The 16,666-nt window shown below is 39.6% G+C and overlaps 1 protein-coding gene across 1 annotated transcript in view; it reads left to right on the top strand.

Annotated features, from left to right (window-relative positions):
- The window catches only part of si:ch211-137a8.2 (SPEC and KASH domain-containing protein), a 37,247-nt gene extending 31,642 nt beyond the window's left edge, over positions 1-5,605 (top strand). Inside the window, exons 10-13 of the mRNA XM_007236836.4 lie at positions 70-227; positions 1,610-1,801; positions 2,259-2,320; positions 3,641-5,605. Coding sequence (XP_007236898.3) covers positions 70-227; positions 1,610-1,801; positions 2,259-2,320; positions 3,641-3,866 — 638 coding nt within the window. The 3' untranslated portion in view covers positions 3,867-5,605. The remainder of the gene's footprint in view (positions 1-69; positions 228-1,609; positions 1,802-2,258; positions 2,321-3,640) is intronic.
- The last annotated feature ends 11,061 nt before the right edge of the window (positions 5,606-16,666 follow it).

Below are 16,666 nucleotides of genomic sequence, written 5' to 3'. Positions count from 1 at the left end.
TTATAGAACAGATCCAAAGGCATGTTTTAGTAAGGCTTCCCATTAAATACTGTTTGTTTGCCCTGGCAGATACTGGCAGACCGTGGTGTGGCGGGCTTTGGAAAACCTCCACTCCAAACTTGCACTCGGTGGAGCCAGTCACCTTTGACCCGGAGCGCATCAGTGCCTGGCTGGGCCAGACACACCGGCTTTGCTCTAAAGCTGTCCAAACAGAGCACACTCTGCAGGTACTGCCCACACACTGGACCAGGACCACTGTTGTCTTGCTTGTGTACACTTGTTTGTGCGTGATTGAGATTCTAGTTATATATGACGATTAGCATATGTCTATGCTCAAAGTTGTACTGTGTAAATCGGAATATTGCAGGATTTAACTTTAGCATATCAGTGCAAAAAATATATAGTGATTAAAGGTTAAAAACAAAAAGTGCAGTACATATTTACAAAGTGAACATTCAACACTACAGAGCTGTTTAATTGCTATTAGAGACTTACTGAGAATTTGCATGCTTGGATGTTTGACGGTGTTAAATAGTTAATTTAGCGTCAGTGCTGTGATGCATCCTTTAGTGCCTTGGTGAAGACTGCAGACTGGAGTAAAAGCGCATGGAGATTTCTCCTCAACTCACTTTATGGTGAGGCATACATGCATAATGTCACGTGAGCAGCGCTTTAGTCCTCGCTTCATTACGTCCGCCGTGCTACTTATTCTTCTGCTTCTCATCTTCAGCCTCCATTTTAATTCATGTCACAGTGACTCATCAGAGTCATGTTTACTACCTCAGCTTGCCTGTAAACACTTTTTTTGTATTATTATTATTCCTTCTTGGAAAAAAAAAAGCTATTGAATTAGAGCGGACCGTGTGAGGCAGAAATCCACGGTTTAGAAGCAACATCAAAGAAAATATTCAGGTGGAATGAGTAATTTTTTTTCGATTCACTAATTAAGCCATGTCAAACGAATCTACACCATCTCGACTAAAAAGCACTGCGTTCGCTGGAGGGGAAGATGGTGCGGGGGGTGGGTGTTGAGGAGGAGGAGGAAGGGGGGTGTTCCTGGGAAAGAGAATTTGCTGGGCTGATGCAGAGGCCGATTGCCCACTCTAGACTTGGAAGAACCTCGGCGAGAGAGAAGCCATTTCCATTTCAAAGAGGCTCTCGTAATTTCTCAGCGCTGGCGGTTAATTGGCAGCTTTACAGGGCTGGAAAAGGGAGCCGCAGCACTAACTGGCTCTTTAATGGCTGCCGTAATTGTGTACGCAAACATAAAGCAACACGCAGTGATAGGCCAAGAACGACTGATGGGCAAAAACAACAAGGAAAAAAAAAGAAACACCAGAAAAGGGGGTGTAACTGAGGGGTGGCAGCTTATGAATTTATCCTATGAGACAAGTAGAGTGTGCAAGTGTGAGAGTGAAAGAATCAAAGAAAATAGAAGGAAAGAAAGGCCCGAGCCCTCATTACGTTAATGGAAGAGGGCTCTGTTTGTTTACCGTGTGACTCTTTTGTGGCATAGAGATGCTGTCACATGCAATGAGTGCAATGTTGTCCGGCTCTGGGAATTCGGGGCCTGTGAGCATTTTGTTCTTTGTGTGCTTCCTCACAACAGTTCTCCAGTTTTACTTCATCACCATCCGCTCAGAAGAGGCAGGAGGAGGAGGAGGAGTCAGGGGACGTTGAGTATCTGGAGAATGCACTCCCCAAGAGACCTCCCTGCCCAACACGTACACAAAACATGTGTTCCACCCAGTCATGTGACCTTCAGCATCACTCCAGCAAACTTCTCCACTCAAACCCACAGGTGTATTTTTCTCTCTCTCTCTCTCTCTCTCTCTCGCTCTCTCTCTCGCTCTCTCACTCTAGCTCGCTTGCTCTCACTCTCATTGTTTCCTCTTTCTCTTTCTCACCCCACCCCTCATACAGGTTGTTTATTCTCCCCTCTGTTGTTGCACTTTGTAACCTCATCCTTCCAGCCTGCCACAGTGCTGTAGGTCATTCCAGACATGTACTCTAATAGCTTTTTTTAGGAGTCACCTGAACGTCTGGAATTAAAGGCGGGTGGGTAGTGGAGTGTGGCAGATTCCACTCCTTTCAGTTGTTGCCGTTGATTTTATGATGTGCCTCGCACCTCTAAAGCCCCTGCATATAATTATAGCCGTAATGTTTTCTGATTGCAAATTGCTCATAAACAGCAGAGTCCCTGTGGGGTTTCTTTGTTAATCTCCTGCCATTCTAATCTCGTCTCTCACTTTCACTAGTGTTTGACGAGGCTGTGCTCCAGTGATTCAGAGGAGGGCAGCAGCCGGTATAAGACACACTGGTGAGGAAATGTTTAAGCATCTATTCTTCATTTATTGAGCTCCTCTTACTCTTCATACACTTCCCTTTTACTAACTAAAATGTAAAATCATTATGTGTGACGTAATGGTAGTGCATAGTGTCATCAATACACTAGGACTGAAGATAATCTTATACTTAAGATAAGTCTTACACAAGTTCTTCTCCAAATCTTAGGCAAAAAAGGCACTTTTCAGATGATCTTTACTGAGCAGAGAAAATGCAATGAGAATAATTTGACAAAGTGAAGTCATATGCTTTTCTTGGACAATGAATCCAATTTGCTCTGAAAGTCAGTTTAACTATATTATGACGTTAGGACATATACTGGTTTGAGCATGGCCATATCATTGCTCTCTTAAGTGACAAAGTAAAAGTTCTTTAAGGGCAGCGTGACTGCATAGATTATGAAGTTGTCCTAGCTGTCCTTAAGGAAGCTCGTGTGTGGTCAGAGGTTTGCTACTAAAGGGGGAAAAATCAGTTATTGTAGTGATTTAGTGGTTACAAAACAGCATACAGAATCTCTCTTTCAAAAAATTTACTTATGCATGCCTTTTTGGAGCAACGATTATATGTACAGGAGTCAATTTGAGATATTGTAAGCATTTTAAGTAAAAGAGTCCTTTACTTTACCCTCTCTAACCTGCCTGATTTCATTTAGGTAAAACAATAACTAAACAACCAGCTCAGTTAAATATTATTCTTATCTGTTATCTGTTGTTTAAAGGTGTACATCACTTTTTGGTGCTCATTTGTTGATGAAACCCATTTAACAAGCTAGAAAATCCTGTTCATCGTTTTTCAAGATGAAATGTAGGTTACATTTTTAAATCAACCACATTTTAAATTTGAGAAATTTGATGAGAACTGTGGTTTGCAGTGTTCTGTTACTCATTGTACTGGAATAAGTGAATAAGTGATACTTTTGAAAGGGGTATCCAGTTAGTGGATGTCATCATTATTCTGTGTAATCCGTGCCTCAATGGAAAAGCATTCAACAGATTAGGGATTTCTGCACTGGTTTTAATGGGGTTCTGCAGTGATACAAGAAAAAAATCTCAAATTTCAACCAACCAAACCTTGAGGTGTGACCCAAGCCATGACTAAGTGCACTGCATATTTTCCTCATGGAATATGAAATTTTTGTAAATTGAGCAAAAAAACTGAATCATCTACGAGTTACATTTTTATTTTCTTATATACAGTATTTACTTACATCTATATACTGACAGATGTAAAAAAATATTTATTGATTTGATTTCATTTTTTTCTGTTTTTAATTAGTCTTTCTTCTTCTGTATAGCGCTCCTTGTGGTCAAGTCACTTCAGCAGAACGGCACCAAAGGTCTTTCCATCTGGTGGATGTGCTAAGGTCCAGAGTCATGCTCTATATTCTCCTGGCCCTGCTACTGGTTGTGGTAATCTGGCCTCCTGCGGTGCTTAAGGACAACCAGTGCCACCGTTCCAACACCCTGGAGCGCTCTTTCCACTTCGCCCTGCGCTATGTCAATGGACCACCTCCAACCTGAGGGCAGCAGGGGGGCTCTGTGCCCCAAAAAGAGGGCTTTGGAGTGTCTCTAAAGCAGAGCACCAGGATCCATTTCAGCATTTTATTCATTTCGTGTATAGCTTGTAACTTGTGGAGAATTCCACTAGGAGGGCACCGTTGGCTTATGTCAATGTTTACAATGTGTAGGTCCATGGCACTTAATTTAACTTGCCTGTGTGTTCTTATTGGTTGAGATTGGCATTTCTTGTGTAGCATACTTTCAAGTAACCAATTAAGGAACATGTACAAATAAGCAAATCGAGATTTAAGTACAGGCCAGTGCTAAAATGCTCCTGTTTAGGTTTGTACAACTTGTCAAACTAGACTGACGTCTAGAGTCCTTTCACAACAGCACCTTAAGAGATTTGGGGAATTATTGTAATTTAGAAGTTGTATAGCATGTTACACTTGCGTCCACTAATGTCCAAAAAGTATTTATTCGTATTTTTAAAAGTAAAGTAAATAAAATCTATTCAAATGTAGCATATCACAAGCTGTTTGAGAAGCCTGCTTCCAGACCCAGAAAACTTGTAAGACCTTTTTTACCGATACTGTAACCAGAGAAACCTCCAACAAAAGCACTACTGACTGCTGGAAAGCAGCACCCACTACACATGAAGCAGTGTATGTTTACTAAGCTGTCAGTAAACTCCTCAGCTGTCCATGGCAGCTTTTCAGCAATGCCTGACCAGTGCCAGAATACTTTTTTTTTTTTTTAACAAAATTTGTCACATCAGTTTACTGCTGGCGTAAGTTGTAAAAAAAAAATGTCTAAACTACAGTATGAGTGCTCTGGCAGTACTTTATGGCCTTTTATGGTGTGCATATACAGTAGAATAATACACATTCAGCAAAAAGGTTGCCATAGTATTGAATTCCCTGTATACAGGCCTCAAACACGCCTAATATCCTTCCAGCTTTTTATATGAGCGTTATCTAAAGTATCACTAAACTAAGCAATGTTTTCTATGCATCTATGCTTGTGCGGCTGTCCGAGACACGTCTACATCATGCTCACTGAGGAGATCGTTTTTGTTTTTGTGGTCAGATCTGTAATACAGTAAAGTTTCACAAGGTTCGGAGAGTATACCTGTGAGAGATTTGTAATTATTATAATTGACCATGATGAGTCAATGATGCGTGTTGTGTGTGTGTGTGTGTTGTCTGCATGTATTTGCCTTAATATGTCTGGTCATTGTATGCCTTTTTGCAAAAAGAGCACACACAAAAGAAGTAGCCTTTAATATTAAGGGTCAGTTTTCTGGAAAGGGATTAAGTTTATTCATAGACTATATTTTCCTTTTTGGTGGAAAATCTTCAAGACTGCGCTTAATCCCTGTCTAAGAAGCTGCCCCAATATGTCTGCTCAGTTTAGAATGCATTGTTGTTTTTTATTTTTAGTTTTTTCTTGTGAATTTGTTTGGTTTGTCTTTTTTTGCCTTTGTAAACCTAATTCAGTTGTATTTGTGTGTTTTGATAAACTCTTAACGTATAGACAATGGAAATTATGTATACGGTTTAAATGTGAACTGGGAAAAAAAAAAAATCCGATTTTTGATTTAAGACTGAGACCTGACTGGACTGGCCTAAAGCCTTGGACATTTATGTTGAGTTTAAATGTGTGTCTGTGGTGTGTTATAGTTATAGTACTAACCTTGAACCACATGACAAGGAATTATTTTCTTAGATATAATCAAGTAGTGTGGGGGAAAAAATACAGTTAGAGATACTATCTCAAAATTATTCTCTATGTTTACGAAACAAAATGTAGCAAAGCTTTAACAACTGATTTGTACCAAGAGCAGCTTTTGCACTGTTTTTACAAAGTTTAAAATAAAGCAAATGAGTGGAAAACAAGCGGTTGGTTGTAGATATTTTAACTTGTTTGGAATGCGAGAGGAGCGATGCGCCGTGTGATTCTCATTGGGGTTGGGGGGCGGGGGGTTGTTCGGTCAGTGTCCCTCTCTTTGTATCTGGGTTAGTGGATGAACTGAATGAGGGTTTTGTGCTGCTGCTGGAGAAAATGCCCAAGAACGTTTCAAATTCAATTAGCACACAAATGTTCTTAGCTGGGAGAATTTGCAGGCGGCCCTTCAACCCCACAGCTATCCATTCAAAGTATGTGCGGTTGGACTGTGTGAGTGATTTTGACATGATGAGTGAACAAAACATGCTGTATAGGATCGGACTACGGAGCTAAGTGTTGGCTACAGCCGGCCAAGAGTCTCTAAACTCTGAGCAAATAAAATCTGCTGTCTACTTTAGAGGGCAAAAACAAGCCCAAAAAATGTGAAACAGCCTTTTGTTAACATTCCTAAGGTGCTTCACTGCCCCAGATTTTCATGAAAAGTAGCTGTATTGTGGAAAGCACATGTTATTGCTTAAGTGATATAACTGACTTACAGACCTGGAAAACTGTTGAGGCCTTTTATAAGGTAAGGGCACAATTTTTTTATGTAATGTATATTAAATGGACACAAAGCTTTCCATTAAACTAAAAGCACAGCAATATGAAGTAATGGGTTTCTAATCGAATACCAACATTGAATGACGCAAATGCGTAACCGCATATCCTGAACATGCTGCTGCTCATTCTTTTGCTCAAGAGTAGTAGTGGAAAATACTTGAATAATTGTAATTAAGACATAATAATTTGTTTTTAAGTATTTATTGGTGTATTATTGAGAAGAAAAAAACTAAAATCCTTAAAAAACAGGGGATTTTGATTCCACATTGGTTAGATCCTCTGTATAGGAGTTTATTGGAATTGTAACATCCAACTTAATTCATGTGTTTAATTTTGTAAACCTCAACTTTGCAGGAAGTCCAGTATACTCATAGAATAAGGGGTTTTAAGAAAACGGGAGGCCACCTTTTATCTCTGTTTAATTGTGTTAAAACTGCAGATATATTACTGTTGCAAGATTAAAATCACAGGGATAATAAATAGAAAGTAAGTAGAATAATATGAATAATATGCTCAGTTAAAGGGTACAACGCAATAATTAATAAACAAGGAGGATTTCACTCCGTTCCATTGACCCACATTGCATTGTGGGATAATAGTTTCCATTGTATACTCAATTTTTTAACTGTGGTTGAGGTTGGCTCATTTTTAAAATGGTTGCAGCAAAGGGAACAGAAGGGAATTGAGAAGACCAGACCAGAATTAGACAAAAGAACAAACAATCAAAAGAATGCTGGTAATGGTAGCAGGGGAACCAGAAACACACAGTAGGCCCCACTTCCTGTGTGCGCTCTGGCCGCCATCTTGATTGTGACTGCAGGTTTTACAGTCCATGGCTCCTCCCATGAAGGTAAGGTAGACCACAACCTGCAAAAACACATGCAAAACACATCCACAAAGAGAGAGCACACGGAAAACATACCCAGCACCCTAGTGCTAGACCTGCACGTAACAACTGTTATATATAGGCCTACTACAAACTTTATGCTCAAAAACTAGATAGCATAAATAGGGCACCACTGACTAAATTTTGGAATGGTTATTCTATATTAATATGATAATGCTGTCTGTAGCTTCCATTGCCTTTTAAACGATGCACAGGTCATGAAGTAACATAAACAAGCAGGCTGTTTTATTTCTAAACAATAAAGAGAGGTTACAAATGTACTTTGATAAATAGCCCTGCACAAATGCCACGTAGGGAATGTGGGACTTGTAGGGAAAAACCTGAATCAAATTAAATAAATCTTGAAAAATGGGCCTTTGCTCTATAATAGCACTTTGAAAAAAGTTAACACACCAGAATGAGCACACTCTGGGCACATTTGTGGAGTACTTTTTAGTGCCACTATGTCTTTTTTAACTGAATAGTTAAAAAGATGAGAGTTTCTCCTTGAGAAAGAAGAGGGTGCAGCATATTAAATGTGCTCAGCCACTCTTCTTTCTCAAAATGGCATTTTTATTCAATGTAAATTCAAATGTTTATCCTTTTAACATGTCAATTTACAACCCTATGATTTGACCATAGAATTGGAGTAATTAAACAGTTTTCCTTTTGTGTTGAACAATTTGATAAGCTCTACTGTGATTGGTTGGTTTGCAGCAAGGCAATGCTATGTCCCACTTAGGGCCTGCAAAGCATAGCTTTGTTTTTAGCACTGAAACAGCAACATTTTAATTATTTATGTAATTATTTTTGAGTTTTATTAGATAGTGCTGATAACTTCTCATATAGTATGAGAATTTAGCTAGCCAAATAGATACATAGGTAAAGCCAGTCAGCTAAGGTTATCTTTTAGCATGAATACTCACTCTCTTTTGTAACTGAAAACAAAGCTCCAGGGTGTCATATGAACAGGAAAAATGGAGCACAGTTACAATGCATGCATGTTTCTGACTAAATCCCAAATACCTCTTCACTTTCTATATACTTACTTAAAGAACAAATAAGGATTATATTTTCAGTTGCAAATGATAACATTATCAGGATGTGTCATCAGATATTGTCATCAGAAATGATACAAAGTTCAAGCACCGTCATCTCTTGTTGGCAAAGCTTCAGGCAGTATTTTCTTACTAGAACTGTGTGGTATGTCCTGAAAATCTGTGTGGGTGTGACTCCACCTGCTGCTCATTCCACAACACCAATTCCACCCCAAGCTCAGAAGGACTATAAGACAAATGCAGGGCTGGCTACTTTTCTCCAGGCATTTTAATTATTTTTGCATTTAAAACAGTGGTCCGATTGAGCGTTTTCTCATGTCCAAAATGAGTGAAAGTAAACATTCATCATAAGAATTCCTAGCAACAAGGTAGCTAGTTAGTTGTTTGACAGACAGTTGTCTGTCTATCGTGTAAAGTACAGTCAATATAATGCTATATACCTGTTTGGTAGACGTTATTGAACTCCTCTTGCACTCGTTTGTGTTCGTTTCCTCAGCTTGGCAACCCGAGTGAGCTTTGTGTCTGTGGAAGGGTGAGCAGGGCAGAAAACTCTCCACAGTGTTTTGAAATTGGACTACAGTAGCCATTTCGCACACTTGCTCTCATTTCTTACTGCTATCTACTACAGGCAGCACAAGGTTTCATATTTGGATATACATTAATAAATGCAAATACTGTTCTATTGCATAGTACACTAAATGAGGAATAGTGTGTAATTTGTTAATAAACCTTGTGTGTTTTCTTCCTTCTTCTAGTTTGATGTCTCATTTATATAAAGTAATATTAACTTATACAAGGGTTGGATTTGGCCTGTTTAGGTTATGCAGATTTTTTTTATTGTGGATCTAAAAGAGTATTCATTCTTGAGTACCTTTAACATAAGTGTATATTTGACATTATAGTTTATATAACTTTGTGAGGGAAGTTTTTCCCAACACAGCATGGTTGAGTGGGCATCCCTCACAACACTTTCTCTACCAGTTAAGATTATTATTCAGATTATTACCATTATTAACTTCCCAGGTCAAATACAGTTAACAGTTTCAAGCCAAGATAGTTTGTAATGTGTTTGGCCTGGATGCTCTGGTAAACAGTACTGTCCCAGTACTTCACCTTGAATGGAGAGTATATAATGAACTTCAGCCATTGCAGGGCATGCTGGCAGTATGTAGTGTTTGGATCCTTCAGTGTCTTCATCCTGTGCCAGCACCAATGGGCAGAGGCACTAAACAAACATAATGAGATAGCATGGAGCTAATCGACAGGATGGATCACCATTGGCTGGGCTCTTTGGCTCCCTCCCACATCCCCCCTCCTCCCATGCAGCAGGGCTCCACCACAACAACAGCGGTGATCGAGATTGACAGCCTGTGCACACATAAAGAGATTACGTAGAAATCCCTTGGAAGGCAACACTTTAGGACAGCGAGCATTTGGATGGCCATAACAGCTGCAATTCAAAGGTCGCCCATGCATGACCAGAACGTTAGCACTAGCCCCCCATAGCTGGGGACGCGTTAACCTATCGGCCGCATCAATAAAAGGTCAATGAGCTGTGCAGACGCCTTTCAGGCTGTCCGCCCGGGGTCGGGTTTGTTGGGCCCATACATGTTGGAAAACACACCGGGCAGGAACGTGGCCAGCCCTGGTCGAAAAGGTGCTTAAGAAGCTGGCTGGGTGCCATCTTTCTCCTGATCATGGCTCACTGGAGCTTGTCTCAGCCGAACAGGTGCATCATCTTCTTACTGCAGTACCATTGCCTACCGATGAAGACCAGCCAGGCCCAGCCCCCTAGACCTGTGTCTGGTTATGATGACTCATAGATGATGTAATCTCCAGCTGTTCGGACTGATGGATGGCTTTTTGGGGTGGGTGAGAAAATAAAGGGGCGAAATAAGTCACACTTCTGCTGCACGGGCACAGGCCGGATGAGAGTGAAGTATGCCATGGCAATCTATTTCACACGGTGCGGCAGAAAACCTAATTACACCGATTAATGTCCCATGGAATGTGCCATTACCTAAATGGCTCCCCCCCAAAAAAGAGAGACTGTGCTTCAGCAGTGTGAGTTTCCAGTCTAAATGCTAATGGATGTCTCAGATCTAGATTAGTATATGTATGTTCCGACTTTCCCCTGTGCTAGAGGGAGTAAGATTTGAGCGGTCTTTAATTCCCCTACAGGAGCAGTTGAGTCGACAATGACAGTAAGCCTGGCTGAGCCCCCCAGGCCCCCCATCCCCCACTCCGCCCTCTTTCACCCTCTCTCGCTGGTCTTGGTCCTAATTCGTCTGAATAGATCGAGTGTACAGTGCCAGTTCACACAGACATACAGCTCTTCCTGCTCCTCCATCTCCCCCAGCTCCTTCAGCCATCCACCTGCCTGTGCTTCTGCTCAGTATGAGTCGTTTGAGTGTGCGAGCCCACCTGGTTCCCTTGATGATTAGTGGGCACGCTCAGTTGCATGCTTAAGGCAAAAAGAAAGGATCCAGCTTACTCCTACGTGTCCTCCTAGACCAGCAAACTAAGCTGCTAATAGACTTGAATGTGCTTTCTCTGTAGCCTGTAGGGGTCTAACAATATCATATATACACTTTGTACTGTATTGTAACCTGTTGTGCTGAACTGTGTAGTTTTTCTTAGTCTTAGCTCAGGGTTAACATATTAGTTTGCTGCTAAGAAACCAATCTGAATGGATCAGGATAAATAAAAAAGAAGCCATATTTGACTTACAATATTCCAAACTGTTCAGGTACCATATTTTGGTTTTATAAAAAGAGGACTCTGGGGAAACACAGGAGTCTGTTTTGGTTAAGATGTTGAAATGGGAGTGCTTCATAAGTGTGTGAGGAAGGAGGGAGTAAAATATATCTTATAAGAGTCCTTAGTAGCCTATTCTCTGGTGACTTCACCAGAAAGCTCTGCTTCCAGTTGCAGCAATTAGATTTAAAGAAATTAACTATATTCATTAAAATCAACATGCTCTGAAGCCTGGTTCCACTTTAAATGATTTTTTGTGGTGCTGTTTTTCTTTTCTTCTTTCTTTTTTACTGTAGGGCCATGAAGGATACATCAGTTGTGCCCTCAAAATCTTTGTGGTTTCCAGCTTCATATAAAGGACCCTTCACTTTGGAACATCCTACCGTGATGTGAAGGCTGAGAAATGCAGACTACCTTGGTTTTGAGGTGCAGTTATTATCAGCTCTGCCACAGTTGCCACGTTTGTTGTTGTCAGAAACTTTTGGCTGTAAACTGTCCTCTAATGGATGCATTGATTAGCAGCTATGTCAACAAAGGACTAGAGATGCGTGAATATCAATATTGGTATAGGGTATCTACCTAATACCATGCTCATTTACTCATACTCATTGTCGTAATCACAAACGAGACTCCGATACCAACATCCGATACCAAGTGCTTAGAACAAACAAGACTTCTTTCCGGCAACTTCACCGCTAAAGTCTGAATTATATATATTGAGTGAGCAAGTGAAAGAGAGAGCACACAATAAGGTGATTGATTTGGGGAGCAGTTTCCATTTTAACCCCAGCAACTTAGTAAACTGCCCCTAGTGCTACGAAACTCATGAAGCACTCAGCCCAGCACTCGTTAGTCCAACTGGACATCAAAGAATTATACATCCAATGTGAAGAATCTGCATGTAACAAAAAAAAAAACACTGGCAAAAAAAAAACACTGGCAAAAAAGTCCAAAGTAAAATTTTGAAGCTTGAAAACACAGCTCGTTCCCGTAGCCCCCCAACTTCTTTCCAAAAGTCTTATCTGATTGGCTGATGTGGTCCTGATGTCACATGATCACATTGGGTTGATAAACATATGTCAAAACATATGTCACAGCAAAACTCAAAGTTAACAAATGAACTGTTGCATTACACTACTTTACACTAACAACTAGACAATTACATAATGCTCCTGATTGCTTGATTCTAAGTATGTATCAGTATTGGCATGTACAGAAATACAAATACTTGTACTCATACTCATACTCGGTTGGAAAAAAGTGGTATCTATGCATCCCAATAAAGAATCTATAGAAGAGCTGAGATTATTAGATCTGAGTGCATTGTAAATAGTTGCTGACCAGGAAGTGGTTCTTTTCCCTAAAAAGAACCATTTCAGTTCAAACCACTTTTAACTACATTGACAATGATTTTTTTTTTTTTTGGAAAAAGTGGTAGTATATACTTTTGGTACTCACTTAACTTTTTAGATCAAGACTTAATAAAGCATTACTTTGGTTTCTGGGGTAAGAAACTTGAATGTATCAGGGAAAGTATTGTTGCAATGCAGTTTTAAAAAATATATATTATACTGGTAAAAAAAAATGAAGGATCTAATAAACGTAAAATTCTCATTCTCTGCTGCATTAAGTAGTGTATGGGAATGAGAAACTACTGTATCATATCGAAGCAGTCTGGATTTGATGAATCGCTCCAGCAGCCTGATGTTTACAGCTGCATGCTGAGACACGTGCTGGTCAAAATAAAACCTCTGCTCGGCGGATGGGTGCGCGGGAAATGGACTTGACAGGCTTGTAGCCATGAGCTTGACACACACACAGCCTTCAGCTGAGCCTGTCACAGGGGCTGCACCCCACCCCCACCCTACACACGTCACCCCTCCTTCAACCAACACACACACACTGACTGTCACCAGGCATTAGGAAGACATACACACACACACACTGAGTCTGGGTCATTCACAACACCAGCAGTGCTTGGCTTCTCCCTGTTGGGCCCATGCTGGATCCCTGAGCTCACAAGACATCAGCCGTGCGGTTTGTTTGTAAATGCGTGCAGCGAGGCTTGTCTGGACTCCATCTTTGAGCTCATGCTGGGGAATTTGTGCCGCTTATGCTTGAGCACGGAGGAGAAGATGGGAAAAGAAGATGAAAAAAAACTCTGTGTCTGTGGTCTGATCAGAGCGAGCAGCTGACGTTACAGCCACCTCACACGCTGCCTATATCACTGACTTCCAAATGACATTGAGCTCAGGATTGTCAGGAAAAGGAGATCCATAGCCTGCTCTAATTGGATCAGCCAGTGGTGTAGGGGACGAACCATGGCATGTTCATCTTGACCTCATTCGGTTGGTTATGGGCAGGAGGGCAACAATATGGCTGGCAAACTCTGACATTTAAATGCAAATTCTAATTTAATTTTCTTTTTCACATTTTCTACATGAACACATCTGTGATAGTAGATGAATGAGGAACACCGATTTAAACAAAACTAGCTATCTTTGATTTCTTAAAACAAAGCTTATAGGAAACAGTCACAATGTGTACAATACAAAATATCTTATTTAGTGGGATTTTTTTATTCACACAGTTTCCTTTATTTACACACTGAACTAACAGGATATGCTTTATGAGCACCAGCTGGACATTATAACATCTCTTCATATCACCAGCACTGTCACATTTTCTTCACACCTGTACATATCATTAAGCTTATGCTTCCATGTTGCACATTTTATTAATTTTATTTTTTATATATATTTATATTCTATATTTACAATTAAAGGTAATAGTAATATCACTATCACTAATGGAAACACTGAAGACATGGTGCTTTGACACAATGTAAAGTAGTCAGTGTACAGCTTTTAGTACAGTGTAAATTTGTGGTTACCTTTTAAAATAAATCACCACACAGCCATTAATGTCTAAACTACTTTCAACAAAAGTGGTACCCATACAAGTGTGCCCAATAAGCCATTTCCCTTCCTGGTGTCCTGTGAATAGTTAATGTTACAAGTTTAGATGTGAATGTACACTTGCTGTCCTATAGATTAGACATGATAAAGTATTTACAAAAATGTGAGGGGTGTTGTACTCACTTTTGTGAGATACTGTATATGTGCAACAAGCGATTGTAACATATGCAGCAGTTCAATAGGAACTTGTATATTTGCATCTAAAAACTATTTCGGGATTCATACATTGTGAACTAAACCAACTATTTGAACAGAGATTTTTTACAGTGCACAAAGCAACAAATGTAATGTTTTCAGTAGTATTTGTGTCTCAGCCAGCGTTCTCATCATATTTGTTTCTGGTCTGGGCTAAATTCAAATCCTATTTAAAACATTTGAAGAGTTTATTTGCAGACAAAACAATGAATCATCACTGGTGAGTGCTTAAGCAGCATGAAGGATTTAAACTTCAGGTAATCTCAGCAGAAAACAGACCTGAGCTCTGGTAATATTATATGATAAAGATATAAAACATTTGGTAATAAAATAAGTTTACTATACTTTAGCTGTCTAAACATTACAGTTACTAGGTAAACTACCAGTATCCAGAGTAGAAATCCACCTTTGCTTCTGGTCCTTTATGCCGCACTTCAAACTCAATGAGGGCTATCTGAGATACTTGAGATACTGGTCTCAAATTTAACAAAATGGCAGAAATTTTTGGCTTCATTTCTATTGAGCAGAAAGGAAGTAACTGACATGAGAGATATGAAATGAAGGTGCAAAGGTTAAATAAATGTAATAATATACATAATATACAAAAGCAGCAAAGCCCAGACAGTAACACACAGTGAAAGCAGTCTATCCTAGTTGTTAGTGCAAAGCCTTCTGGTGTCATTATGAAGTGTGTGCGTGTGTGTGTCTGTGTGTGTGTGTGTCTGTGTGTGTGTCTGTGTGTGTGTAAGAGAGTTTGCATGAAAAGTCACTGGAGGCAGATCGTTATAGGGGTTTCTTGGTGAACTGATTCAGAACATTTATGGCTCTGGGGAACAAGCTATTTGCTGTCCAGTATGAACAGTGACCTTAAATGTCTTCTGAGGTTTAAATATGATGTTGATTATAATTTAAAAATGATAACAAATCTGAAAAAATACACTTATACAGGCATCGTTTTGATGTATAATGCCTCAAAATTCCCTTCATATGCCAGGCTTTACATCCTGTCTTCCTTGTTCCATGTTTTAATTTTTGTCACTGTTTGTCTATCATTTCGTCAGTTTGTTTTGATCTATCATGTATCTTGAAGCACGTGGTTCTGTTTGTGTTGGCATATGTCTCCTCCTTTTTCTCTGTCTTTGTAAATTATAAGTATATTGTGGTCTTGCCCTCTTTGCCCTCTACTCTAAACATGTGCTAAAATACTGGGCAGTAGTACAAAACTCATTGCACATGACATGATTGACATAAACGACATGAATCTGCTTCAACAGCCAGCCTCACCAGAGAGGACAGGCCTTTACCATTGTCATTCCAGCCATGAAGCAAAAGAACAACATCACTTTAAAGAATATCAATGAGCACCACAGGCTCAGAGGCATCCTCCTCAAGGAAATGAAAGCTCAAAGAAGGACCACATAACATTATTTTGTGTGGATACTCTGTCTTATAAAATATGAAATCACAGAACGATGCATTTTCAGTGCAAACACACATTTTATTCTGTCCAGGGGGCAAATTTTTGCTCAATATTAAATAAGAGACAAGCAGTGTGCTGGTGGCTGTCCACCGTTCCCCCCTCTGCTTCTGCCCTCAGGCACTCTGATGAAGTTTGCTTTTTGTCATATGCTTTATTTTTCTCTCTTTTCCCTTCATTCACATTGACCTCAAAGCACATGACAGAGACACAAGACCAGGTGTTTTAGTCCCAGACACTACAGACTACAGATCACCACAGTTTACACACCATGCCACAAGTCACGGGATCACAGTATGCAAATACAGTACATCCTGAAGTGTTATGCCCATGCACACAAATAAGATGTTATATTGTTTTTGGGAATTATTTGAAATAGTTTATAAATATCAGAATGTTTAACTGGAAAGCAGTCATTTCCATCACACCCAGCTCTTATCTCCAGATAATTTTAGAAACTAGAAACTATGGGGATGTCAACTTCAACCATGTGCAAGTTTTGATGTATCATATTTACCATAATTTGGATAGCATTTAAATGCAGCTTAGGTAAGTACTAGGAATGCAAGTAATGATTATTTTAGTAGTTGACTAATCAGTTGATTTAAAATCAAAGAAACAGTTGAACTTGCAGGTACTAAATGTAAATATAGAACCAGTTTGAACACACCTTAAATTCAGCATTGAAGATTATTGTCATCCAAACAATGAAGAAAAACATATGAAGTGATTTAGTAAACCAAAAAGAGTTAAACAAAAACAAAGAATATGTTTTATGTTTTAGATACTTCTCAAAGTAGCACTTCTGGCTTAGATGACAGCTTTGCACATCTTGGCTGGATTTTCTCAGTCAGCTTTATGAGGTAGAGTGATCTTGAATGGCTTTAAGTTAACGGCTGTGCTGAGCTCGTCAAGAGTTAATTACTTTAATTTCTTGCCTCTTAATGTGTTTGAGAGCATCA

The sequence above is a fragment of the Astyanax mexicanus genome, chromosome 18 (genome assembly GCF_023375975.1).
Source record: "Astyanax mexicanus isolate ESR-SI-001 chromosome 18, AstMex3_surface, whole genome shotgun sequence".
NCBI classification, from domain to species: domain Eukaryota; kingdom Metazoa; phylum Chordata; class Actinopteri; order Characiformes; family Acestrorhamphidae; genus Astyanax; species Astyanax mexicanus.
The sequence above is the reverse complement of the archived record's forward strand: the minus strand, read 5'-3'. Positions and strand labels throughout refer to the sequence as shown.